Source organism: Heteronotia binoei, chromosome 7, assembly GCF_032191835.1.
Source record: "Heteronotia binoei isolate CCM8104 ecotype False Entrance Well chromosome 7, APGP_CSIRO_Hbin_v1, whole genome shotgun sequence".
In the NCBI taxonomy this organism is placed as follows: Eukaryota; Metazoa; Chordata; class Lepidosauria; order Squamata; family Gekkonidae; genus Heteronotia; species Heteronotia binoei.
Window position 1 is genome coordinate 39,769,967 of NC_083229.1, and position 27,801 is coordinate 39,797,767.

General features: G+C 42.0%; 1 protein-coding gene across 3 annotated transcripts in view; it reads right to left on the reverse strand.

The window, feature by feature from the left end:
- Window positions 1-3,143: 3,143 nt before the first annotated feature.
- Window positions 3,144-27,801, reverse strand: part of CPQ (carboxypeptidase Q) — a 272,969-nt gene continuing 248,311 nt past the window's right edge. For all 3 annotated transcript variants that reach the window (XM_060243464.1, XM_060243462.1, XM_060243463.1), the window contains exon 9: window positions 3,144-5,053. In XM_060243464.1, the coding sequence (XP_060099447.1) occupies window positions 4,893-5,053 (161 nt within the window). In that variant the 3' untranslated portion in view covers window positions 3,144-4,892. The remainder of the gene's footprint in view (window positions 5,054-27,801) is intronic.

Genomic DNA, 27,801 nt, shown 5'->3' on the forward strand with positions numbered 1-27,801 from the left:
ATAAAAATGGAAACTGAGTTACAAAAAATCATTCCTCTATTCAGAGGGTTTCCCACTACGCAGGCAGAAATATATGTTCAAACACATCCAAATGCAACTTGCATATCTGTCCAATCATAATTATTTTTAAAACGGTATTATATCAAACTCCCCATTGCATGTGAGTTTCATTTGCAATTTATCTCTCTCTTTTTTGGCAGTGAGAATTAAAGATATCAGCCCTAGGAATCAAAACATGTCTATGGCAGAAAAACAACTACAGTGGAAGTTGCTGTGAAATTTCCCTCTGCTCATTCCCAACACTAGCTCAGAGATTTTATTTGGGAAAGTAAAGCACTGTGTTTGTGTTTGCTATTGCTAGCACTACTTGTAAGGAGAGATTAAAAATTGCCGGTTTCTTGTCATAATTATAACCCCAAATTGGGAACTATGCAATGCTGGCCTCAGTGGAGTTACATCCTAGTGGCAGACCAGGAGAGAAAAAGAAAAGAAATACTAGTCAGGAAATTTGCTGGGGAAAGCGTAATGCAGGAAATTTAGAGTGAAGCAAATCACACCCTCTATCAAAAATAAACAGGAGTCTTGTGAAAACAAGTTTTTATTCTACTGTGTATGCTAGATAAAAACTTGTCACAGCCAGAAGACTCCTGAGGCTATCCCTCTGATATGATCATCCTTGGTTGCTAGAAGAGCTGTAATATATTCCAGTGAAGGACAGAAGAGCAAGGAAATACTCCAGTTGCTGGCTTCCACAGGTGGCTGAGGCTGCCAGGGTTACACCCCCGTGCCCCAGAGTTGGCTTTAAAAATAAGGATGCCAGCCTCCAGGTCAGACCTGGAGATCCCCTGGAATTACAGCTCATCTGCAGACTACAGATATCAGTTTTCCTGGAGAAAATGAATGCTTTGAAAGATGGACTCTGTAGCATTGTACCCCCTCCCCCGCCCTGAAAGCCCTGTCCTTTCCAGACTCCATCCCCAAATCTCCAGGAGTTTCCTAACCTGGATTTTGGTAACCCTACCCCCTCATTCCCCACCAGTGGTCGGGGGGACCTGGCAACCCTACTTAGAAATTATATACTCTCTGAAGTATTTTTCCCCTCCTTGGTCTTATCAGTGCGGGTGGGGGGGGAGGGGGGGAACCAGAAGTTAGCCTTGCCTAGGGTGCCAGACAGTTTAGGGCTGACCCTGCCAATGATATTTCCTCAAATAAACACATAAAGTATGAAGGTGGGGACTTGAAAATATGCACCAAGAAGCCATATGTCCACAATTAAAGGCACACATCTTTCTTTCACCCTTTGGCTGAGTCAAGCAACTTGCTGTTGCTATGGCAAATATGATTGATATGCAAAGTTTTAAATGGACTAATTAAGAAGGCCAAGAAAAGTTTCTGAGAACACTTCCTATTTTCTCATGGGATGAGGCTATGGCTCATTGGCAGAGTATTTGCTTTTTATTGAGAAGGTTGCAAGTTCCATCTCGAGCTGGGAGGAAAAAAGAAAGGATCAGCAAGTGGGTGGCTGACCAATACTGACCTTGAAGCTGGAAGTAGTCACCAGTGGGTGGGGTTGGTCACATATGAATAAGACCCTTTATCTTAGGCTTTTCACTGGGTATATACCAAAGGCCCTTGTAAACTCTGAGACAAATGACAATTACACATAAACATGGAGATGCAACTCCATGCACATAACATCTCCTCTTGACTATGGCTACCAATTCCAGCTTGGGAAATTCCTGGAGATTTGGGGTTAGTGTCTAAGGAAGGCAGAGTCTGGAGAAGGGACGGGGAGGGGAGAGAACTAAGTGGGGTTGGATATCATAGGATCCACCCTCCAAAGTTGTCATTTCTTGCAGGGGAGCTGATCTCTGTAGTCTGGAAATCTTTTATAATCCTGGGAGAACTTCAGGTGCCACCTTGAGGCTGGTAACTCTACTCGATTAACCACAGTTATCCTGGACTAACATGCACAAATTCAGAATAATCCTTCTAGTCTTTTTTGTCATGTTAAAATGTTGCAATGGGCAGCCCTCCTCATTCTCCTATAACATCTTATCCAATTCTGGGGTTTTAAAGAGAACAACAACAACAAAAGTGTTTCCATGATGTTGGTGCATATTTAATAACCTGGAAGTAATAGACCAGTTGTCTTAAATTTGCATTCAGCACTCTCTGTTCAGCACTTGTGCTGCTCATCAGCAGCTTCTGTTTCATTTTAAAAGACATGATTTGATTTCTAGCTCAGAGAAGGAAGCACAAGCACAAGGCACACTTGCTGGTTAGAGAAATGTCTTCGACTCCCCAATCCATTAGGGAAAATTGGGACGTGTGCTTTGTTAATTTCTGTGCAGGAAACACAGCTCCCTTCAAGCCACGATTAATGGTAACATTTCTATCTAGTGTTGTCATGAGATTTTTATTATGCTAATCTTTAAAAGAGCAGAAAATTAGTCATTTGGGTACATTTGAACGGGATGTATATTTCATGAGGCAGATATGGATGTCAAGATCACTTTGATATTCACGAGCAGCAAATGGAAGCGTTTCAGATCTTTATGAATGAAGCATAAATAAATACACAGCCAGCAGTTTCTGCTGCGGAAGTGATTGCAGCAATGACGCATGAGTCTGTTTCCACTTTTGGCTAGGCCATTATTATGCAGTTGTACATCATTATGTGAAATTATGTAAAATTACTTTACTTTGCAAAAAGCTAGCAGACTATGCTAATGGCATCCCATGCCAAAATTTCAAATTTGGCACCAACAAACCCCAAAGCCACCAATATTTGGCAAGGAGGTCAGCAATTTTTGAAAAACAGTGGGCTAGTTAAGTTACGAAAAAAATGCTCTGTGGGTATAATAACCTTTGAGCAGGGATTGTGGTGTAACTGTGTGCCAGGCTACCCTTTAAACAAAGCTAATTCCAACAGCAGCTTGGAATTACCAGCATTGATGTCAAGAGAGCCTAGCATCCCACCGCTGACATGCACCTCAAACTTAGGGTGGAAATGATTTAAGGGTTTTCCATGTGAGTTTTTAAAATTGGTTTGGCCTCACACAGCTTCACTTTATCCTCTGATTTCTGCATGCATTTTTGCACCCTTCTGGTTCTTTCAATGAAGGAATCATGACACACGATTGAGGTTCTACGCACCGGTCTGTCTCTCTGACAGTGGTCATTTATTTTATACACTTCTCTTTACTACAAGCATGCAGAACAAGGATACAGATGTTTATCTTTAGCTCTAACACAAACGTGTGTTCCAGGAAGGAGGTGAAAGGTAACATTCTAAGAGCATCAGCTCTCTTGCATAAGGCAAAGTACACAAAGACTTAAGACTGTCTTCTAAGTCTATAGATGAATTCAGGCCAAGTCTGGTGTGCCAAACCTTTGACCTTTCCTTCATTTCAAGACCACTTTGACGTCAGTATTTTTGCCTGGAAGCTAGTCTAGAATCACCTTTCTCTTTATGGGATGTTTTTGTAGGTTTTCTTTGTCCCAATCATTCCCACCCATCTCCAGCCCACTTTTTGATGATTGGACTGCTGTTATCATCAGGCCACTCCCTCTCCTTCCCACTTCTGCCCTAAAGATTAGTGGGTTTTGTTTTCAATCAAAATACAACCCTTATATCAATATAGAGATATAAGAATGTACACATCCACACTCACTCATATCCCCTTAGCTTTAGTATGTACTCTGAATCCCCAGCTTTTTTTTTTTAAGTAAATATTTAGCTTTTTTCCTTGCAGAGATATGCCTTTTCCTTTATATCTCAACAAGGGAAAGAGGATAGATACTTACTTTAAAAGAAAAAAGCTGGGAATTCAGAGTACCTGCTAAAACTATCATTATTGTAATGGTATATTGATATATTATATAACAATATTTTAGTCCTGATTTTTAAAAACAAATACCTAGGTGTGTGCGGTCACTTCTAGCACCAGAAAAAAGGGTGCACAGTTTGAAACAGTCCTAGCATTTCTCATGCACAGCCTCTCATCCTGGGCATGTTACCCTTCCCCCCCAGCACCCTTGTGTGTGCCAGTAGAGCCCCCAATCTTTCTCTTCATCCCTAAGCGATGCATGTGTTCATATTTCATCTTTTTAAAATTCAAACATGATATGGATGTAGTGTCATCATGGAGAAAAAGTTCTTTAAAATGTAGCCTTGTGTACTTACTGGAGGTTCTTGCCAGAGATGCCAACTTGACAGAAACTCTATGGTAAAACTTATGGTAAGAACTTCTGGTAAGTACATAAGGCTGCATTTTAGTCTCCCCCCACACACCCTGCTGCCATTCCAAAATGGTGGTGGGCAACAGGGCCTGGGGGTGGGGGATCTCCTACTAGGGTTTTGGCAGCCCTAGTTTTGAACTTCCAAAAAGTTGATGGAAGATTAAAAGCATTCATATCCCCTCTGCATTTAAAATATGAGATAGGCATTCTCCTTTCCCTTTCCTTTATCATTATATTCACAACTGTTAATTGGGAAGTATTTGCTTTTTAATTCTTTTTTTTTTTCTGCTTCTCCCTCAAAAGCACACATTATCAGTAACTAGCAGATAAACAGGTTCACTTATTCACCAATGGCTCTTATGTCACTGTTGAGCGGAAACTAGCAATAGCAAACTACAGAAGAATTTAATACAAATGGCAGAAGATGAACATCTCAAGTGGAAGGTATTAAATCAGCAAATAGAAACAGGTCTGCGTAATATAGTGGATGTGCTCTGAGTTCAAATAAGAGAAACAAAGTCAGTTTTTTTAAAAAAGAATACAGAGTTTCACAACAGCTTTAAGCCACGTGAGTAAAAAATATCTCTGGTATATAGTAGAAAAGATTAATGTTTCTTCTTTGTTCTACTAAAAATACAAAAACAGCATTAAACTGGCACCCTCTCCTCCATGTCAGCAATTACGTAGGACACAACAGCCCAAAAAGCAGCACAGAGATTCATCTGAGTTGGATCCTGAACTGTCATTGTGTCCCCCTGGGAATGATGAAACCAGAAGTATCTCGTGATGTCATCATGCAAGCTAGCACCTGTGGAGAAAAGTTGAGCAAATTCATTATGGGAATTTTATGAGCATACTTCTTTCCTTGACTTTGATTAAATCCATATGAACATCTGACAATCTTTACATGGCTCATATAATCGTCCTAAAAATAGGGTGCTCAGGTTTTCATGGCTTCCATCTTAAAATACATCATTTTGTCAGCCATGTATGAGTAAATAAAGACAGCTAAAAAGGGGGATAAGATCTGTGAATCCTTAAATCTGCTGATCAGGCCTACAATGAGATAAAAGAAGATTTTTCTTCAAATTTGGGGAAAAACCCATTAGGTAAAAAATGTACTTATCTGAAATAGGCAAAAAAATTACATAGGAGAAAAGTGTTTCCTGTGCATGTGATAACAAGCACCTACCTTTTTTTGGAATCTCAGTGGTGGTGGTGGTGGGGAAGCCATGGCAGTTGATATCTGGAGCCACAATGGGCTCACCAGCATTGATGTCAGGAGAGCCTGGCATCCCAAAAGCAGAGTCATTGAGGATGGAGGGCTTCAGGAGCCACATGGCCTGGTGGTGGAGGTCTAGAGCCACACAAGTTTGCTGGCATTGATGTCTTGGGTGTGTGTGTGGTGTCCCAATGGCAGAAGCTTTGAGGGTGAAGGGCTGTGGGAGCCACAGCAGAGGCCTAGAACTGCCCTGGGCCCTCCTGCTTTCATGTCATTGCGGGGGCAGAGTGTGGCATCTCTACAACAGAAGCTTTGAAGATAAAGGGCTTCAGGAATTGCAATGGTCCAAGCCTCGCTGGGCTCACCAGCATTGATGTCAGTGAACGGTGTGAGTTGGAGCAGAGTGTTGCATTCTAGTGGCAGAAGCTGAGTATCACAGGTCACCACTTGTGTATGTGTGTCTATATGTGTCTTAGGGTTGCCAGGTCCTACCTTGCAGCTGGTGAGGGGATCCTGGGTCCTTTCCAGAATCTTTTGCTGCACACATTGCTGACATTGGGGTATATGCGATGCTCTAGTTTTGGGGAAAACTCTATAGTTTGTAGCCAATTTTACCATAGAGTTTTGTCCCAAAACTAGATCATCACCATGCAATGTCAGCAACATGATGACATCACTTCTGGGTAATGTCATCATGTTGCCATTTGGGCCAGTTGGAGGAGAGATTTCCCCTTTCCGGCCAGCTGACTGGTGGTGGGAGGTACCCTACAAAAGTCGGGGGTCCCCCGACTCCCCCCCCCCCGTCCCTAGCAGGGGTGTGGCAACCCTCATGTGTATATGTATATGTGTGTGTGTGTATATATATATATATATATATATATATATATATATAGAGAGAGAGAGAGAGAGAGAGAGAGAGAGAGAGAGGGGGGGGGGGGGGGGGGGAGAGAGAGAGAGAGAGATTTTTTCTTTTGGTAGAATAAGGAGCATAAGAATCTGAATTTGGGTATATTTCCCATGAACTAGTGGATCCTCTGCTCTTCATCTTACACTCTTGACTTACAAGGCCAGGAAGTGTGCTTAAAGTGCAAAGAGAGTGACCGGCTCCTATAGTTGTTTCTCATGCTTTCATTCAAAATAATCATCTGTTATAAGGACAGCAGAGAAGGTTAATGGAGTCCAGAGCAAAAAGGGTCACCATCCCTAATGTCTTAAAATTCAATAGTGTTGTACTCTTGCATCTATTTCTGATGCCTGTGTTGCCCTTCCAATGCCAGCATTTTTATGTTTGAACTTCAAACTTCACTGCCTTGCTTCTGGCTATCCTGGACATAATCTGTTAGCTATTACAGATGGCTCATTCTCTGGTCAGTCTTACCCAAGAATAGCAAGTCTGCCTCACTCTCACTGGTTTGGCTTCAGCAGTGGGAGAATGTTCTTGAAACTAGCCTCCTCCCTTATTGGGTCCCATCAAGTAAAAAAGCATCAAATGAATTTAAACACCCTGGCATCCTTTGGTAAACCTGCATCTTGTGATCATGTTCTCTGATCACTTGGGAGTGGGACCAAGTCCATGCCTACTGACACCATATATCTAAAAGGGATTGGAATGAACGGGGAATACGGAGGGTCATCCAGGTTTGTGGGGTCTCACAAACCACAAGCTTTCACCAACTATCCTGTTTGCCAAACCGGTTTGTTTTGTGAATTTGTGATGTGGTAGAGTGGCTCCCCCGTGGGCTTAAGATGCCAAAGCCATGGTGAGTCTCCAGCTGACTCAAGGAAGCTCACTCTCCTTTTCCTTCTAACCTTGCAATCACTGACTTCTGGTCCTCCTGGGGTCCCCCTTTTTGACCTGGCCTCATCTGCTGGCCTCCTTCTGACTGCCTCATGTGCCGGTTTCCCAAAATTCCTTCTGCTTCTATCAAGAGGTTATCATCCTCCTTTACTTCCTAAGCCTCAGATCTTCACTTCCTCTCTTTCCTGCACCACCGCTGGCATGCACCCCTCCTCTCCCTCATCCTCTTCTACCTCTGACCTCAGCTCTTTCACGCTTTCTTCCATGCCATACAAGGACCACTTCTGTTTGGTGTCTGGAGGGCTACTATTGGTGTTTCCAGGGCAGCAGAAGGACTGCAGAAGTCTAACCCTAACCCTAACCTCCCCCCCCCCCCAAAAAAAAACCCTGTGTGGCCACAGTGAGCTAGAAGAGATGTTTCTGCAAGTTCTGGGAAACCTTCATGTTTGTAAAATAAATAAATAAATCCAAAACTATAAAACATTAAAAGCCCCTCCCCCCAAGTAATACATTTGGAGGCATCACAAAAGGGAACAAATTTCCTTGAAGACAGCAATCTCCTCATGAGTGAATGCCTCACAAGATCTCAGTCACTGTTTTTAATTGCCTAGGCAACTCATCACAATCATGAGCTCTCTGTGTCATGTTATGGAGAAATAATTGTAGAGTTTAGTGCCCTCTGAAAAATATTAGGTGGCAGATGGCTTGCTGAATGCTTGGCAACACTGCATCTTCTGCAGATTCCTCTAAAACACAGCGTGAGTCAGAGGCCTCACCATTGTGAGGGGTTGCTTTAGTCATCCACAGTGTTGTAGTGGCAACAGCCACGGCAATGAAAAGAACTGGAGGAGGGGGGAGTAGGTCTTAGAGTAAGGAAGAAGCAGAGCCAGCACAGGGACAATGGTGAACATGGGTACAAGAAGGAAAAGGAACCAGATGGAGGAAAATGGAAAAGCAGAAAATTTGGGAAAAGTGAGGACTGTACACATTAGGAACTATGAGATGGCACAGGAGGAGAAATTAAACCCAGCACTGGGTTGAACAGGGACTGGTGGGGGATGGGATTCCCCCTTCCCCTTGAGTCTTCATGGGTCCCCTTCTTGGTATCATTCACAGAGTGTCATCAGTATGCATCAAGTCGAACATAAACACAATGCAAGTCTGTGCCCCAAAGAGTTTATAGTCTACACTAAGACAGGAAAGAAAAAGGAGACAACAGAGAAGGGCAAGACATGAACATGAGCAAATGCACATACCTAGTTTTCACTTCAGTTGGGATACATACCATAGGATTAAGCTAAAGGCTTCACAAAAGAGCTTGGGTTTGTAAGGGGGAGAGAGGTAAAACCACTGGGATGTAGGTCAAGGCATAAAGTGCTGCAAGGGACAAGGGGTGGAGTTATTTAAGAAATATAAGTGGGAAAAGTACCACTTCCAAGTCATGGCAGCAACTTGGAAAGAGGTTCTCGTTGGGTGATAACAGATGGGCAGTTTAAGAAGCCCCAGGGATGGGAGGCAGGTGGACTGAAAAAGTGCATCCACACATGCACATCTGCCTCACGTCCCCATCCTGACCACAGCCTGCCCAGGGCTGGATCAAAACTGCCTTGGAAAGACACCTCTTACAAAGTGGTGCCTAAATTCTGAGATGGCTTTGAGGCACTTCCCAGCCATCTGGATGGCTGGAAGCACCTGGGGAGTGGCCAGGAGGTGCACGAGCGCTCCAGAAGCTCCTCTGAGGTGTGCGCAGCCCGTCCCAGTTCTGGGGGCAGGCCACGTGCTGTCTGGAGGCTCCCGGCCACTCCATTTCTGGCTGGCTCTTTTGGAGCGGCTTCATGCTGCCCTGAGCTAGCCATCTGTTGTTGGCCAATGACTTTGGTAAGGAACACATTTCTTAGTTTGTGTTTCTCGTTAATGAGATTACCCATTGTATTTACATACAATATGAACACATACTGACACAGTAAGATGTGAGTGCTCTCAATCTGACTGTATTGAAAGCAGCTGAGTGGTGTCAGTTATTACCATTGAAACCTGCTGCATCATTCTGTGAACACTGTTGATGCAATGGATTTTCTTATAAAAGAAACATCAAATCATTTCAATAAGTTCTTTTGAAATAATTCTACGCAATATTGCTCTGAGCATGTAAGTTCAGACAAGCATCTGCAGGAAGTATTTTTTTTAAAACTTATTTTATATAAAGACTCAGAGCACCACCTAATTATACAAAATGCTTTTCAGATATCACATTAATAAGAATAATTATGTTCTTTCTATAAAATAGCATTTAATCCTTCATTTACTGAAAGAATGCAGCTAACATTTTTGTCTGGTAATGGATCATACCATTAAAAGCTTAAAAGCTGTTAGATGCTAATAGGTTTTCACCATAAATACGCTCAAAAATTAGTAGGGTGGGATGGGGGATCCAAAACCTTGTGGTTAGTCTTCTACTGGGGCATGGTGGTTTTTCAGCCACCCCCCCCTTTTGAACTGGGGCTACTACCAACAATTAGAAATAATGTCTCCCCTCCTGTGTAAGCACAAAAGTAGTTCTGCTGACATGTTTGGATCCTAAAAAGATCAAATTGTTTGACCATCAATATATGGATTGGGTTAATGCCAGCACCAGCCAATCATAATCTTTCACTGAAGTTAATGGAATTCACTTTCACAAAGGTATGGTGGATGGTTGTGCTGGCTGGTAAATGACAAAAGAATGACGAAAAGGGAACTGTGTATACCATCTCAAATGTTTGTTTTTCCTTTGCATTACTGGCAAAAAGAAGAAGAAGAAGATGAAGATATTGGATTTATATCCCGCCCTCCACTCCGAAGAGTCTCAGAGCGGCTCACAATCTCCTTTACCTTCCTCCCCCACAACAGACACCCTGTGAGGTGGGTGGGGCTGAGAGGGCTCTCACAGCAGCTGCCCTTTCAAGGACAACCTCTGCCAGAGCTACGGCTGACCCAAGGCCATGCTAGCGGGTGCAAGTGGAGGAGTGGGGAATCAAACCCGGTTCTCCCAGATAAGAGTCCGCACACTTAACCACTACACCAAACTGGCTCTCTATTGGGAAAGCTCCCTATGGGGAATAACAGCGCAATCCTGTGCAGAGTCCGACCTGAAGCTACTGAAATAAATAAGCACAGAATACAGTCAGTTTAGGACTGAACTGTAACTACTACATTTCAGGGAAACCCAGAAGGAGAAAAAATGCATGCAGGTCTAGCTGTAAGTTAACAAACCATCCTGGATACTCTGAATCTGCTTATTTGGTTCTACCCATAGAATCATAGAGTTGGAAGGGACCTCTAGGGTGATCTAATTCACCCCCTGCACAATGCAGGAAACTAACAAACACTTCCCCCTAAATTCACAGAATCTTCATTGCTGTCAGATGGCCATCTAGCGTCTGTTTAAAAACCTCCAAGGAAGGAGAGCCCACCACCTCCCGGGAAGCCTGTTTCACTGAGGAATCACTCTAACAGTCAGGAAGTTCTTCCTAATGTTGAGCTGGAAACTCGTTTGATTTAATTTCAAGCCACTGGTTCTGGTCCTACCTTCCGGCGCCACAGAAAACAATTCCACACCATCCTCTATATGACAGCCCTTCAAGTACTTGAAGATGGTGATCATATCACCTCTCAGCCGCCTCCTCTCCAGGCTAAACATCCCCAGCTCCTTCAACCTTTCCTCATAGGACTTGGTCTCCAGACCCCTCACCATCTTCATTGCCCTCCTCTGGACCTGTTCCAGCTTGTCTATATCCTTCTTAAAATGTGGTGCCCTAAACTGAACACAATACTCCAGGTGAGGTCTTATCAGAGAAGAGTAAAGCGATACCATCAAATAGAAGAAATACTTGGCATGTTTCACAGATGACATTATAGTCAGGGCCTCTACATGGGGCTGCCTCTGTGCCAAAACCGGAAGCTGCAGCTGGTGCAGAACGTGGCTGCTAGACTGTTGTTGGGGCTCCCAAAGTGGGAGCACATACAACTGGGGCTGCGCAAACTGCACTGGCTGTCAGTTATATACCGGATTCGTTACAAAGTGCTGGTTATTACCTTTAAAGCCCTACATGGTCGAGGACCTGCCTACCTTAAGGACCGTCTCTCCCCATATGAATCCCAGAGAGCACTGAGGTCAGCAGGGAAGAACCTGCTGACTATCCCCGGGCCGAAAGAGGTAAAACTACAGAGCACCCGTGCCCGGGCCTTCTCTGTTGTGGCTCCACACCTTTGGAACCAGCTTCCGGAAGATATGCGAGCCCTGCGGGTTTTTGAACAGTTCCGCAGGGCCTGCAAGACCATCCTTTTTCGGATGGCCTTCACTGACTAAAGAGAGAGACTGCTAAGTAAACTTACCATCTACTGTAATAGCACCAGCATATTAATTTTATCAATTTTTAGAATTTTAATTAAATTGTTAAATTAGTCTTTGTTTTAAATATCATTGTATAATTTAATGTATTGATTTATGTTGTTAGCCGCCCTGAGCCTGCTCCGGCGGGGAGGGCGGGATATAAATAAAATGATGATGATGATGATGATGATGATGATGATGATGATGATGATGATGAGGGCCAAAGGCAATTTAGGCATCGAACAGCCTTATGGGTTCCAGAGGAAAGAGGATTTGTAGGACTGGGAAAAGGGCACCAAAGGAATGTTGTCATGCAGGGAATTAAAACAGAAATGGAGATACCTTAGATTATCTCTTTAGGCTGAAAACATTGTGAACGGAAGCAAAATGGTCAAGATCAGAATGCATGAATTAAAGGCACAGGTTTAAGTAATGATAATTCTGTCTAATAGTGAAGCACCTGACTCCTTTAGCAGCCAAACCAGGCTTCCCACTGATGAACTTGGAGTCTCTATATACTTGGTGGACTCCTTAGGTATGTAGAACGATATGATTTTGTAAATTAATCAAAAGAAGTTGCTTCTTGTGGAGGACATACTATGGTCCAGGTCTCCAATCAGCTTAACCTACTTCACTCTCAGCTTAACCTACTTCCTGCAGGGGGTTGGACTAGATGACCCTGGAGGTCCCTTCCAACTCTATGATTCTATGTTGTTGTGAGGCTAAGATGGAGGAGAGGAGAATGATGTAAGCTGATATAGGAGAGAGATGGGGCATACATGAAATAAACAATAAAAAAAAATTATATATGGAGATTTTTCCCTTCATGGGGCATTCCCCCCTCCATAGCCTATGGACATACAGCCTAGGAAATGCTTTCTCACTTTGTTCCTCCAAATAGGAAACTGGCTGTCTTATTCTAAACTGGCATGATACAGGAAGAAAGAATGTGAGGTACAGAAGGCGTATAACCAATGCAAGCCAGCATGCAAAATCAGCTACAGTCAAAAACAATAAAAGATAATTTTTAATATGGCTGTGTACTTAACCCAATGGCCACCTCTTACACGTACTTTTATATACTGCATATCTGCTATTGAAATTCAGTGTTACAATACTGCTTTTAAAAATAAAACTAATGTATTTTACAGCTTTTACAATTGCCCTTGAAAAAGAACTGATTGATTTGACATGCACTGGGGACATGTACTGGATTTAAGCACTCACATATGGATATGGACAGCTTAGAATTATTTTCTTCTCTTTAGTGCCGTTTTTTTTTCTTTCTATGCACCATATTTAAATACCTCTCCACTCTGTTACAGGTTATGAACCAGTGCAGCTAGACCCTGGAGTCACTGCTGATGCTTGACAGGACAACCTAAGAGCCAGGCTTCCTGAACTCCATCCCTGAATCCATCACTAATTAATCATGAAGTTTAGGCAGCAAGCCAAAGGAAATCTACACAGGCACAGGGAAGCACAATAGCCATCCCTGACGTTTTTGCGGCAGCAGCTCTGGCAGGTAAAGACACAAATAACAAAAGAGAGAATCGAGAAAGCAGCTTGCTTTTTCAGAGCTACTGTAGGAAAACTGTCCATGTTCCCAGTGTTAGAGGTGCTCATTCAAATAGTTTTTGATCCAAATATATATATTAAAAATACCTTATTCGTAATTTTTGACTACATCTCAGAATCCGGAGCAATATTGCCAGATATAGATTTGGATTTATTTTATTTTTTTTTGGGGGGGGGGCGCTATCCAATCCTGAAAATATTTGGGATTTTTTGGAACCACCAGATAGTCAAAGTTCAAGAGCATCTAAAAGGTCCACAGTCCCTTTATATGCCTTCTGGGTGAATTTGTGGGCGGAGAAGGTGTTTAAAGGGACTGCAAGCCCTTTTAAACAACTTTGGAGTTCCTCATGTCTGGCAAAAGACATTTAAAGGGACCACAATCCCTTTAAATGCCTTTCCCACCTTCATTGAAGCCAATGGATGATGGGGCACCTTCCTTGGGGGGTCCTTAGAACTGGACCCCCAGTCCAATCTTTTTGAAAGCTTTTTTTTTTTTTTTGGAGAGGCACCAGCAGATATGCTGCAGATTTGGTGCCTCTGCCTCAAAAAACATCCCTCCTCCAGAGCTCTGGATACCTGTGGATCGATTCCATATTATTCCAAAATGGTCAGGATCAGAACGCATGGAACAAAGGCACAGAATCAAAGGCACAAGTTTAAGTAATGATCACTCTGTCTAATAATGAAGCACCTGACTCCTTAGCAGCCAACCCAGGCTTCCTACCTACTGATGAAATTGGAGTCTCTATATACTTGGTAGACTCCTTAGGTATGTAGAATGATATTATTTAATAAATTAATCAAAAGAAGTTGCTTCTTGTGGAGGGCATAATATGGTCTTGGTCTCCAATCTTATAGAATCATAGAGTTGGAAGGGACCTCCAGAATCATCTAGTCCAACCCCCTGCACAATGCAGGAAACTCACAAAAACATCCCCCTAAATTCACAGGATCTTCATTGCTGTCAAATGGCCATCTAGCCTCTGTTTAAAAACCTCCAAGGAAGGAGAGCCCACCACCTCCCGAGGAAGCCTGTTCCACTGAGGAACCGCTCTAACGGTCAGGAAGTTCTTCCTAATGTTGAACCAGAAACTCTTTTGATTTAATTTCAACCCACTGGTTCTGGTCCTACCTTCTGGGGCCACAGAAAACAATCCACACCATCATCTATATGACAGCCTTTTAAGTACTTGAAGGTGGTGATCATATCATCTCTCACCAGGCTAAATATGCCCAGCTCCTTCAACCTTTCTTCATAGGACTTGGTCTCCAGACCCCTCACCACCTTCGTTGCCCTCCTCTGGACCCGTTCCAGCTTGTCTATATCCTTTTTAAAATGTGGTGCCCTAAAATGAACACAATACTCCAGGTGAGGTTTTACTAGAGCAGAGTAAAGCGATACCATCACTTCACGTGATCTGGACACTATTGTTCTGTTGATACAGGCCAAAATTGCATTTGCCTTTTTAGCCACTGCATCACACTGTTGACTCATGTTCATCGTATGATCCACTAACAGTACAATCCCTAGGAGAGTTACTCCAGTCTAAGCCTATTCATTTCAACGGGCTTAGAATGGAGTAACTCTCCTTAGGATTGCACTGTAAGACCCCTAGATCATTTTCGCACATATTACTCAAGTCTCCTCCATCTTATAACCATGCATTGGATTTTTCCTACCTAAATGCAGAACTTTACATTTATCCCTGTTAAAATTCATTTTATTGGTTTTAGCCCAGTTTTCCAGCCTGTCAAGGTCATCCTGTATCCTGTTTCTGTCTTCTGCTGTATTTGCAACCCCTCCCAATTTAGTATCGTCGACAAATTTATTAAGCATTCCCTCTATTCCTTCATCCAAATAAAGATGTTGAACAAAAAAGGTCCCAGGACAGATCCTTAAGGCACTCCACTTGTCACTCGTCTCCAAGAGAATGAGGAACCATTCACAATCACTCTTTGGGTGCGATCTGTCAACCGGTTACAGATCCACCTAATGGTAACGGGATCCAAACCACATTTTACCAACTTGTCAAGAAGGACAGTACATGGAACCTTGTCAAAAACCTTACTGAAATCAAGATAAACGATGTCTACAGCATTTCCCTGATCCAGCAAGGTAGTCACTTTCTCAAAAAAAAGAGATCAGGTTAGTCTGACATGACTTGTTCTTGAGAAACCCATGCTGAGCCCTTTTGAAATGTTGAGAACAGGTTGTGGGCATTATTACAAAATAACTGCCAATGGCACCACTGACTATAATCCAAATTCTGAAATGGTACTGATGAGGCAAATCATCTGGATTACTACTGATACAGAACCCGCCCCCCCCCCCAAAAAAAATCTGATTTTTTTAAAGTGCACATCTCCTGCCCAATGGGCTTCTGTGTGGTTCTTACTCAGGTAAATATCATCATTTTTGAAATGCAGCACTGAGAAGATCTGCCCAAGCAGAGAGGTCCTTAATGTAGGATTCTACAGCCGGGAGAAGTGCTTTAGATTTTCTTTGGACAATGGTTTGCCTGATTCAAAAAAAGGCGCGGGACCAAATGAGTCTGCATACAGTGTGAGTCTGAGGAAATGGTTTTCATCAACTTCTCTTACTCCCAGGAAGCCTCCAGCTCACCCAGAAATGCTGCTGGTTAGAGAGAAGGAACCCTCTAGAACAATGTGAATATGGAGGCTGCTTTTACTCACCATGGCTAGTAGCCACTGAGGACTTATCCTCCATGAATCTAACTCCCTTTAAAAGCCATGCATGCTCATGCCCATCTCTGCATCTACTGGCAGTGAATTCTACAATTACAATTCATTGAATAAAGAAGTACTCCTAAGCCAGTTTGGTGTAGTGGTTAAGTGTGTGGACTCTTATCCAGGAGAACCGAGTTTGATTTCCCACTCTACATGCAGATGCTGGAATGACCTTGGGTTAGTCATAGCTCTTGCAGAGCTGTCCTTGAAATGGCAGCTTCTGTGAGAGCTCTCTCAGCCCCACCTCCCTAACAGGGTGTCTCTTGTGAGGGAGGAAAGTGTAAAGGAGATTGTTAGCCGCTCTGAGACTCTGAGATTCAGAGTGAAGGGCAGGGTATAAATCCAGTATCTTCTTCCTTTGTCCTGAAACACTTGTCCATTAATGTCATTGGGTGAGCCCCAGTTCTAATACTATTTGAGAAAAAAAATTCTTGCTACCCAACACATAATTTTATAAATCTATATCATGCATCTCCCCGCTTCACCCCCAATTGTCTTTTTTCCTAATAGGTGCTCCTATAGGAAAAGTAGTCTGACTCCAGATGCTGTCTGAGCAATTGATTCCTTGGGAACAACCTTTAAGCTGTTCTGAACTCTTTGAAGGGAAAACAAAGAGTCAGTGTGACAAATAATTACTCTTTGGTTCTCTAGTGAAGCTAATACTCATGACATGTCTACCTCACAAATGTAGAATGGTTTTATACCAGATTAACTGGCTTCCCCAATAAATCTTTCTGTTCTGTTTCAGAACTGAGTAGGAAAGAAGCCATAAGCTACTCAAAGCCTGTGGGGAATACATTCTTCTGGGCACAACTGGATAGGTAGGAACTGCGTGGCACTTCATATTCATGACCCACTGATGAAGTACCTAATACAATAAGGGAAGGGAAGACTTCTGTCTTTTTAAAAAATGCATGCATACAAAGAGCAAAATAATTATAAACAAAATGAGCCTTAACACACAAACATATGGTGGTAGCATAGCTATCTTTGCAATAAAAATACATCTTATTAACCACACCAGCTATATATACGCTAGAATTTTGTCTCTGACATTTTCATTGGGTTCAGTTTTATTCCAACAGGTTAAGAAAGGTTGCATGCAACCCCTGTCAATAAAATTTTGAACTACAACTCTCACTGTTTTATCTCTGTGATTTATCATGCCGAACTCATAGCAGCATATAGTCTTGGTAATGCTGAAATTTGGTTGGAAAAGGCCTTTATAAGAATAACTGATTTCACAATTGGGAAGGTACTTAGATCTTTTTCAGAATTATACATATAGGAAGAGAAGAGGCTTTGTAGCACCAATATTTTTAAATTTACATTTTTTTTTTACAAATTAAACAAGATCAGAAGAGGCTTTTAAATAAACCTGAAAAAAATTAGACAAACCCCATCAAAGAAAAGATTAGTCACCAATATTTACAATACAGGGGCAGATTCATACACAAAGGTTACCTGTTATACTGGGGAAAAGATCTCTGAATAACCATTCAGGAAAAAACATACTCTTAGAATGTATGAAAAAAGTTAATGAAGGAATAGGAATGTGATAAAAACTGTGATAAAACTGATGTAGAAATAGTATCTTATTCTAGATAGAGTGGCAAAAGTGTTCCCTACAACATCCAAGATGCGTTGGCACTATGAAGGCAAAATAGGAAGTTTAAAACATCTTTGCTGGCACTGTCTGGTGGCTAAAAGCTAGTGGAAAGGTATGTTCAAAGTAATGGAAGAAATTGTGCAAATTACCCTACTTTGTACTCCTAAAATTGCTTTGCTGGGATTGTTTCTAAAGGAGATAATGATAAAACAATAAATGTATGATAAATAATGTAATTCTAGTTGCAAAGCTATTAACATTGCTATTTGGGAAACAAACCATGTAGTGTCTGGAAAGTCTGGTTTGTTAAGCTGATGGAGAAAATTACTTTATATAAGAGGTTATGGTATGGAAGACAATCTGTTCAACAGGAATTTGCTAGGGAAGACTCTGGTCTTGTGGTGGACTCCCTAGATTAGCTGCCTTCTCTGTTTTACTGGCCCTGTCCAAGTTTTTGCTTATCTTCTTGTATTGAAGAACATTACTACTTCTTAAGTCCCACAAGCTGTCCCTGTTTTCGTGCTCCCCATCCATTAGCATCCAAGTAGGGAAGAGACCTATACAATGTTTCACATTTATTGTCTAACTCATCCAGCTAAATTACCATGCTAATTAGAGACAGGCTAAAAAAGTACTTCGCAGATTTAGTCAGTGGACCCAGTAGGCTTCTACATGAATCTCTCTCTCTCTCTCTTTAAAGAAATGACATCCAAGTAGCCAAATAACAACTGGCCATTTTGAACAGCTTATTATATAAGTGAAGGCATATCAATGATTTTGACCATATATCATTTAGAATACTGTGTACAATTCTGGTCACCATATCTCAAAAAAGATATTGTAGCACTGGAAAAAGTGCAGAAAAGGGCAACTAGGATGATTAAAGGGTAATGCTTGGGGCTCTTTACCTTGGAAAAACGACGACTGAGGAGTGACACGATAAAGGTTTACAAGATTATGCATGGGATAGAGAAGGTAGAGAAATAAGTATTTTTCTCTCTTTCTCACAATATAAGAACGCGTGGGCACTCAATGAAATTGCTGAGCAGTTGGGTTAGAATGGATAAAAGGAAGTACTTCTTCACCCAAAGAGTGATTAACACATGGAATTCACTGCCACAGGAGGTGGTGGCGACTACAAGCATAGACGGCTTCAAGAGAAGACTGGATAAACATATGGAGCAGAGGCCCATCAGTGGCTATTAGCCACAAGGTATAGATGGAACTCTCTGTCTGGGGCAAGTAATGCTCTGTATTCTTTGTGCTTGGGTGGGGGGGTGGCAACAGTGGGAGGGCTTCTAGTGTCCTGGCCCCTTTGGTGGACCTCCTGATGGCACCTGGTTTGGGGGTTTTTTTGCCACTATGTGACAGTGTTGGACTGGATGGGCCATTGGCTTGATCCAACATGGCTTCTCTTATGATCTTATGTTCTCTTATCTTTTCATTATAGCAATCCCAAATGACTGTTTGATCACTCCGATCCATTAGATTCACTACTGGTTATACAAGAATTTGATCAATATGGAAATTAGGATAGATCAAATCTATGTTTTGGGTTTTTTTTTAAAATCTACAAACTGTAGACAATGCAGTTTTACAGGAGTAGGTAGGAACTGAAATATTGCCAGTATATGTTAACGGTTGCTAGTGGTTGAAAAGACCATGGTCCTGCATATATAATGCCAGTGTTTAAATCAAGGAAGACACATTGTACAGACAAAGAGAGAAGAATAACATTAAGGTGTAATATATTAAGGTTATGTTTGTACCAGGTATCTTTACATATGAAGAAGAAGATGATGACTGCAGATTTATACCCCACCCTTCTCTCTGAATCAGAGATTCTGAGCAGCTTACAATCTCCTATATCCTCTCCCTCCACAACAGACTGTGAGGTGGGGGGGCTGAGAGGGCTCTCACAGCAGCTGCCCTTTCACGGGCAACTTCTGCAATAGCTATGGCTAACCCAAGGCCATTCCAGTAGGTGCAAGTGGAGGAGTGGGGAATCAAACCCAGTTCTCCCAGATAAGAGTTTGCACACTTAACCACTACAACAAACTATGCTCCAGAATAACTAGCAAAGAACAGGTATACACCTCTGTTTTAATTGGTTGGCACTGGGACAGAGTAGGAGAATCCTGGGATTGTCTGCAGGAGTGTCAATACTTCTGAGATATTCTGTACTTATCACACTTTTTTGATAGCCCTTGCCACGATTCACATGATGCAAAGTCTGTGTGGCTACATGATGTTCATGGAGAAGTGGCTTTGGTCATCCCTCCCATGCTGATTTCCTGCCTTAAATGGTCACAGGGATCCAGTATTTCTTCCATGAAGAGCCTTCCATGTAATGATGGCTATGAACAGGCCTCATTTTGGGCAGGAGCTCACAGGAGTGAAGCTCCGGAACATCTCAATTTTATTGTGCTCTTTCTTTCTTAAACCCCACCCCCCAAAACTTGCTTCTGGGCTCCATTGTTCAACCCCACTGTGAAAATTTTGCTACACTCTAAGATCTGACAAACTTTCCAATATTTTCCCCACAAAAACTGGGAAAATAACTGAAACATATAAAGCAAAAAGCTGGAAATCTTCCTCATGGCACTGTGGCCACATAGGAGAAAGGAATTTAAAAAAATATGATGGGTAGAGTAAGGTTTTATGATGACAATTATAACTCAACAAGCATTTTAAGGCAGATGCTGAGCTGATATAATTTAGTACACTTTCCAGTGATGTCAGAGGTATATGCCATATGCAAATGATTTATGCAAATGAGTTGTGCTAATGAGCACCGGCACCTCTTTTTCTACAAAATAACCCCTGGCTATGCATAAGTTTCACCAACAGGGCTAACAGAAGTTTCCTGGAGTAATTTCATGTCAGGAAAACAGTATGGGAGGAGGGCTGAAGCCCCTTTTGCACATGCACCATGAGCCTGATTTGAACGAGGCCCCAGTGTGCCTGGGAAGCATGGAATTCCCAGTGAGCCTGTGATGCAAAGTCCTCATGGCAGGCAGCCTTTGTATCATCAGAATCAGGTCATTGTCAAAACTGCGGCCCTCTTCTTCCAAATGGTAGACTGCCATGCATGATTATGAGGAAATATGTAGTTGCAGCAGTACACTCTTTCAAGCAGCAAGCTATCATTTTATCTCTGAGCACAGCTGTTTGGGCAAGTATTAAATCTCAGTTTTTATTTAAAAATTCAAGCCAAAAATCTAACCCTGATCTTTGAGCACAGCAAATATGTAAAGAATTCTCATGGAATGAAGACAGACTAGCAGATGCCACTACCAAACCGACAAAAGGCCATTCATAAAATATGCCATTCATCAAGGTGTGCATGCGTGTGCAAAGTTTGTCAAAGGAGGGGTTTGGATTGAGGCACCATGTGACAAGGATTGGGTACTTTAAAAATGTGGCATACAGTACAGGTAATCCTCCCAAAACACAATACGGTATGACAATGTGGACTTGCATTAAAGGACATTTAGAGAAGTTATTGTCAAATAAGAGAACTTTCTTTTTCAGAGGAAGCTATGTTTTTTTTTTAAAAAAGGAAAAAGTTTGTGGCTTGCCACCAAAAATGTGTTAAAAGTGTGTGTCATTTCAATTTCTCGCTTCAGACGCTGCAACAACTAAAGCCGGCCTCATTCCACTTGATTAAGTGTGCCAGTGAGTGCCTTTAGTGGCATACAATACTTGGAGACTTTTGTCAATTCAAGCCCAAATGATCAAGAAGTTAATGTGGTTCCAGCCGGGCAACTGTGCCACCCGCTCTGTCACTGAGTTTCTTAACACTGAAATTACTGGGTGAAGTCAATGGCGCTTGAGTTACCCTTGCTACAGACCTTGAAATAGTTTCCGGCACTGAGCTTATAAATAACATCAGAAGTCCTGCTGTTTTACCTCCTGAATCACTGCTCTCAAAAGCTTTTTAAACTCCAAGATTTAAGCAAAATGGCAAAAGGGAAGCGCTCATTTCAGCTGCTTCAGGGGCTAATTAAACAAGGGCTGCCAATGGGAAGGAAGGAGAAATATGCCGCAAGCCCAATTTCCTGTTCAATTTAATTCATTGGAGTATTAATTCTTATTGATACAGTAAATAGGCTAAATTACAGCTCAGGATTATCACAGTTACTTTTTGCAGCACATTAACCTTTCACTCATTGCTGCAGAGCAATTGTGGCAGCTGGAGGTGGAGACTCGGCATGCATAAAAACGGCACGAAATCAGGTCTCTGGGAAGCAAGGGGTTCCACTCCGCAGAGCAAGCACTGGCAAACGTCTAAAATAACTTATCCTAAAGTGCTCCCAAGTTAAGCAAAACAGATATAGCCTTCGCTAGATAAAAAGACTTGGGTCGCTTTCCCCCTGCTGCCACCTACCTCCATGAATTACACAAGCACAGATTTTCTACTTTTAAGCATAAGTGAATTACCAACAGCCAAGCAACTGGAATGCACAGATGGATAAGGAAAGCCAGAGTCTGTTCCCATCCCACGGGTGTTTAACCTATTTTTAACCTACAGCCCAAGAAAAGGCACATCACAGACTCGCACAGACAGTAATTAATCTCTGCTGTTCATGTCCTTTATTTATTTATTTTTGGAAGCAGCTGCTTTTTGTTATGCTTCTGTAGCCTGGTCCACAGAGATTATGTAGGAGGATGAGTTGGGAATGAAGTGGTCAACCCCAGAAGTGGTAGAATGAACTATACCACTAAATGAGAATATGTGTGGAATCACAGTTTTGAAAATGATCCCAGCAGGGAATACGCTAGGATAGTGCCTTTCTCCTCAAGTGCTAGTTGTTGGGGTTTTTTAATAGGCAGGGAGTTATTTAAGCAGTGCAAGTAATCAAAGCCAGCATTTCTTTCCTTCTGTCTGAATGCTATCATTACATGTGTTACTACTTGCTCATATCCTACATCACCCTCTTGCCACTGTACTTCTGGATTCCAAAGATGGGAAACTTGATCACACTCAGTAACCACTTAAAAACTCCCTCTGAGGTACTTGAATCGGGCTGGTGGAGGTAGCCATCTGGCCACTGTGGGTTAGCCTAGAATCACTGCCTCACTGGTCTCCTACATTTCTGTGTGGCAAGGAAGGATGGGAAGGTTTGTTTGGTTCAGCTGTTGCTGGAGGTTGCAGACACACACTCTGTAGTTTAGATGCAGATTGGGACCGATTTCGCACTAGGACTTGTTCCGAGTGGAGAGCCCTTTTGATCCCGGCACTTCTCTCCGTTTTTGCACAACTTCCCTGGAGCTTCAAGTTGGTGCGCTGTTCTCCCACAACAAACAGAAACTGCTTGGAAGAGGATCCTGCTTGCTGCGGAAGAGTGCTGCACCTACTTGCAGCTCCAGGGCAACTTGTGCGAAAATGGAGAGAAGCCCCGGGAGCAAAAGGGCTCTCTACGTGGAACAAGCCTTGTGGGAAATCAGTACATGATTAATTATGCAGGAGATTTTGCTTGTTTTAGGCTAATATACCCATACTGTGCTGTCATGCAGGAAAGTTTTTAGTTTTGCTGGCCTAATTTCTACCTGTCTCCTACTAATAGTAAATACAAGAACCTACTGGCATGACCATTACACAGACAAGGCAAGAATTTCTCAATATTTTGAAAATTTCCTAGGCATGCAGAAAAATAATAGTTTATAAATTAAGGCAGGCCCTCCACAAATGAGGATTAATTGTATACACTGCTTCCCAGAAACCATGGAGTGTCAATGGCTGTTCAAGGGCAAGGGGAGGAGAACAGAGGAGGGAAAGGAAATTGCCCTGCTCAAAATTACCACTAACTTCATTTTGCCATTCATTTTTAGGGCTGGATGAACACTCACCTCCACAGTCAGGGCACTGTCGGTGATGTGGTCTTGGGCAGTAACTAATAATATGACTAAAGGAAAAAGCCATTTAAATTATTGTCAGTATTAGACGGCATCTGATTGCTAAAAATAACTAGTGTAATCTCTGAAAATCTTGGGAAATGTCTGTAGAAGTTTCTGGAGGCCATAAAATCTGCATCCCAGAGCTTCACATGGTGATAGTGGGGGGGGGGGGGGGGGAGAGAAAGCAGGAGGCAGGAGGGGGAGAGCAGAAGGGGGAGGAGCAGCAGGAGTTAGCAGATAATGTAAGTTACAAGCAGGGTGTCCAGACAGAAGATTTGGCAGTTGTTCCTGCCCAAAGTGGATAGAGTTGCTAGGATTGTCTGTGTCAAAAGGTTCTTCTGACCATCACTAACGTCTCCAGTGTCTTTGACAAAGTGTTTGGATTCTTCATTCCTTTCCATTTCATGCTAGTCCCAGCCAGTGTTCCCTATAAGCTGAGTTATTATGAGCTAGCTCACAGTTTTGTCACACATTTTTGTCTTAACTCAGGAAGGATGGCCCCAGAGCAAACTGATTTCTGTAGCAGCCAAACCGCTTGCTCACCACTTTAATGCCAGTAGCTCACAAAGTAGAATTTGCTCACAAGACTTCACAGCTTAGAGGGAATATTGGTCCCAGCACAGTCTTCAGCATACAATCTGTACATAGTGCATATCTCTATAACCATCTGCAGTGCAGACAAACAGTGAGCTGACAAATTCAAGCTCTGTGCTCTCTCTGCCCTGCTATTTCCACTTTTAAATTTGTTTGTAGACTTAATTACATGTCTCACAAAGGAAGTATAAGTTTGTAGCAACTGCAAGAAAAGGAGGAGCTGGAAGAAAGCAGAAACATTATATGTTACATATATATATATATAGATCAGTTAACTGAAGTTCAGTAAAAATTTGCGCTCAGCTAAGAATGGTGTGCTCCATCATTACAATGCACATTTGGTCAGTGCAAGATGGGGAAGTGCCTGTTGTGCAGAATGTGCCTTACATTAGTGGAATACGGACGTCAGAGTGATAGGATGCAACCCAGTGCTTGGGTTATGAACACTAAGTCCATTGCAGTCAAGGAGCAAGTGTAATTCTGCTTAAGGTTGCACTGTTAGTGATATCAACAGTATTATATGTTCCATAACATGCAAAGGAAGAGGAAGGCAAATCACCTGCTTTCACTTGCATTTCTTGGGTAGCTAAACACTTCCCTGTGCTGGCTCAGCAAGCCAACATTTTAAGAAGCTATAAAACTGAACCATTTTTGTCCATCTGCTGGAGGTTTGGCAGAGACAGCTCCTTGGATAATGGATACAATACCTGGTAAGTTTCATCCTAATTAGATGGGAAACTACAAAAAAAAGGTACAGCTGGGAATATATTTTCCCACAGAAGCTAGTGAGAGCAAGAACAAAAGTTTAAACAAAAAGAATGTGAGTAATAGCAAAAATAACAAACACCAATGAAGTTAATTACAAATAAGGACCTAAGAGCCCTGCTGGACCAGACCAGTAGCCCCTCTATTCCAGCATCTTCTTTTACACAGTGGCCAACCAGTTGCCATGGAGGGACAACAAATTGGGGATAGAGGCTGAGGCCTTCTTCTGATGTTGCCTCCTGGCACTGGTGAAATAGAAACAAACATTAAAAGCAATGTTGAGCACATCCCTATTGCAGTGCTCAAGTTCAGGGCTAAAGGGTATGGAAACTACCCACATTTCAGCTGCTGTGCTATAGGTGGGTGGTATTTGCTCCTCTGCCCTGTCCTGTAATTTGTTACAGGCCCCCAACCAGCCAGTGTTCCTGTAACAATAGCACAATTCACCTTGACAGTAGGATTTATTTATTTACTCATTTAGCAAATTTATAGCCTGACTTTCAACGCACAATTCTCTCTGCAGAGAATAATAATTAATAATGTTATTACAATACAATAACAATAAAAACAAAGCAAAAAAGAACGAGCAACTAGACTGCTCCCAATAACAATCAGCTGAAACCAAGAAGCACATTTGGTATAAAGATTCTTTTGTAGAGGAAAACAATGGTCCAGAGACTCGAGATAATCCCTCCTTCCATATAACTTTCCTTGTTGTTTAAGCTGAAATGCTGAGAACTTTTTGGTCATCCCTCCTTCCATCAGGCTAGCAGCCACTGCAGAAATGGTTTGTTTTCTCTATTGGCTCCCATGCTGTAGCATCAGTTGGTGCCTCCAGCTCACCAGATTTAGGATCTTGTTCCTTTTATAGCAGCTCTGAAGATGTCCAGACAGCAGATGCCTTTAAAGGTACCTTGAATGCCTTGTGTTTAGCGGAAGCATATATGCAACTAATTAAACTCATACAGAATATTTGTTACATGTCCTCTGCAACAAATGCCACACATCAATTTGGCTGCCACATTCTGAACAAAAAAACCCTTCTAAGCAGTCTTCAAAGCAGGCTGCACATAAAATGCCAATTAGGCAGCTACTAGAGACTATTCAACAGTGTCCATGTGGCTCTCAAGTTTGTGAATTGGTCATAACTTATGTTTCTGACCAATACTATAATCTGATACTCAAGAAAACCCAGATACACGCACACTCCTTTTTTGCAAAATATAGCAGCACTACTACAACAAACTGGATTGATCCATCTCTCCACTGATTTAAATAGGACGAATGGAGCAAATAAACCATTATAATTGCATTTTTATCACAAATTGCATGAAAAAGCCATGAACATGTGAAAAGTTATGAATGTTCCAAGAAGTTCAAAATGGTATCAAATGTTTTGCATGTGCAGGTTCTCATATACTTTCCCATGGCTGCCCTGTCCCTTCTTCCCCATCTCACCTGATGGGCAGGGGGAATATTAGCAATGAGGTGCTTTCCTTGGCTGTGCCAAGTCTTTTGAGGTCTGAGGAAAGCAGCTATGTGGCTTGCCTCTCTAGTATTCCAGCCTTGCCTAGGTTGTCTTCCTAAAAAGCAAAAGGTTTAGTGCCATCCCAGTATTCTAAACTGGATCGAAATACCTAGCATATTCTTGCACTGCCCTGTGGGAACTCTTGTTCAGACCTGTAAGTTCTGAGCATGTGCCAATATGCCATTGACAGACACCACTGGATGTGCAAATGCAAGAGCAGGGCATATGCTCCTAATGTAGCTGATTTTAAGTGATGCATACCATGATGTCCCTGGACCACACATAATCAAATCAAGCCAGCCAATTGTGAGTATGCACCAACAACAGCTACTTGGCCAGCTGCTATGTTGAATGCCACCCCGACACTGATACAAAAACCACTTGAATACTTCTGCTTGTTTTGAATTGCCAACAAACCATCAAGAGGCACTTGATTTGCAAGGAAATGGGCATTGCAAACAAGGGGAGATTGATTTTCAAACAATTTATTTGTGAAAGTTGAATGTTGTAAACAGAGGAAAGGACAAACACAAAGTATTAAAATTGTATCTAATTTTGGGTTTACATTTTCTCTGGCCAGTGAAGGGAAGTTCTTAGAAGGAAAAGGGTCTGATCATTTTGAACACTGAAATGAAGGGATTTCATCAAAGTTGGTGTTGACTCCGCCAAGACCTAGAATCAATTGCCCCCAAGGCTTCCTCAAAAAAAGGGCCTGGCCTGCATACGAGGACCTCCCAGTATATAGGCATCTCCAGCTTTATTTATATATAATTTATATACAAATAAATATAATTTAAATTTATTATAATTTATTTACAAGGCCATAATTTATTATAATTTATTTATAAATCTATACTAACCCATAAATAGTATATCAGTCCATTTGTATGAACTAAAATAACTATCTGCTTGAGTAAATAAGAGCTCATTTTGACAGCTTATCAAGCAATGAGTAAGTTTTAACATGTGATTTTCCTTTCTCTATATGATAATTTGCATTGGTTGAGATGTACCTCTATAAACAGTTGAGAATGGCAGTCAGCCACATTGTAAGCCAAAATGCCCTCAAAAGAGGTTGGGGAATTGACAGGTGGGCACCTTTGGCTTAAAAAGGATCTAGAATCTATTTATACAGGATTCCACTTCCAGAAATTATTGCTAAATTTACCAAGGACACTAATTAAGTAAAACAATCATGAATTTATTACAGAAAAATATAGAACACACATACAAGGTAATGAATACATACAACACACATACAGTCCTAATAAAAATAGAGAGAAATGCATAGTGGTAACATAAGGATGGACAAACAGGGTGATAATTATCGATCGTAGTCTTCAAGGAAGGCTCCAATGGCGACAAACGAGGACTAGGGGGAAGGGTCCCTCAACTGATCAGGAATCGGGGATGTATCTAAACAGCAGGAATGGGATACTGC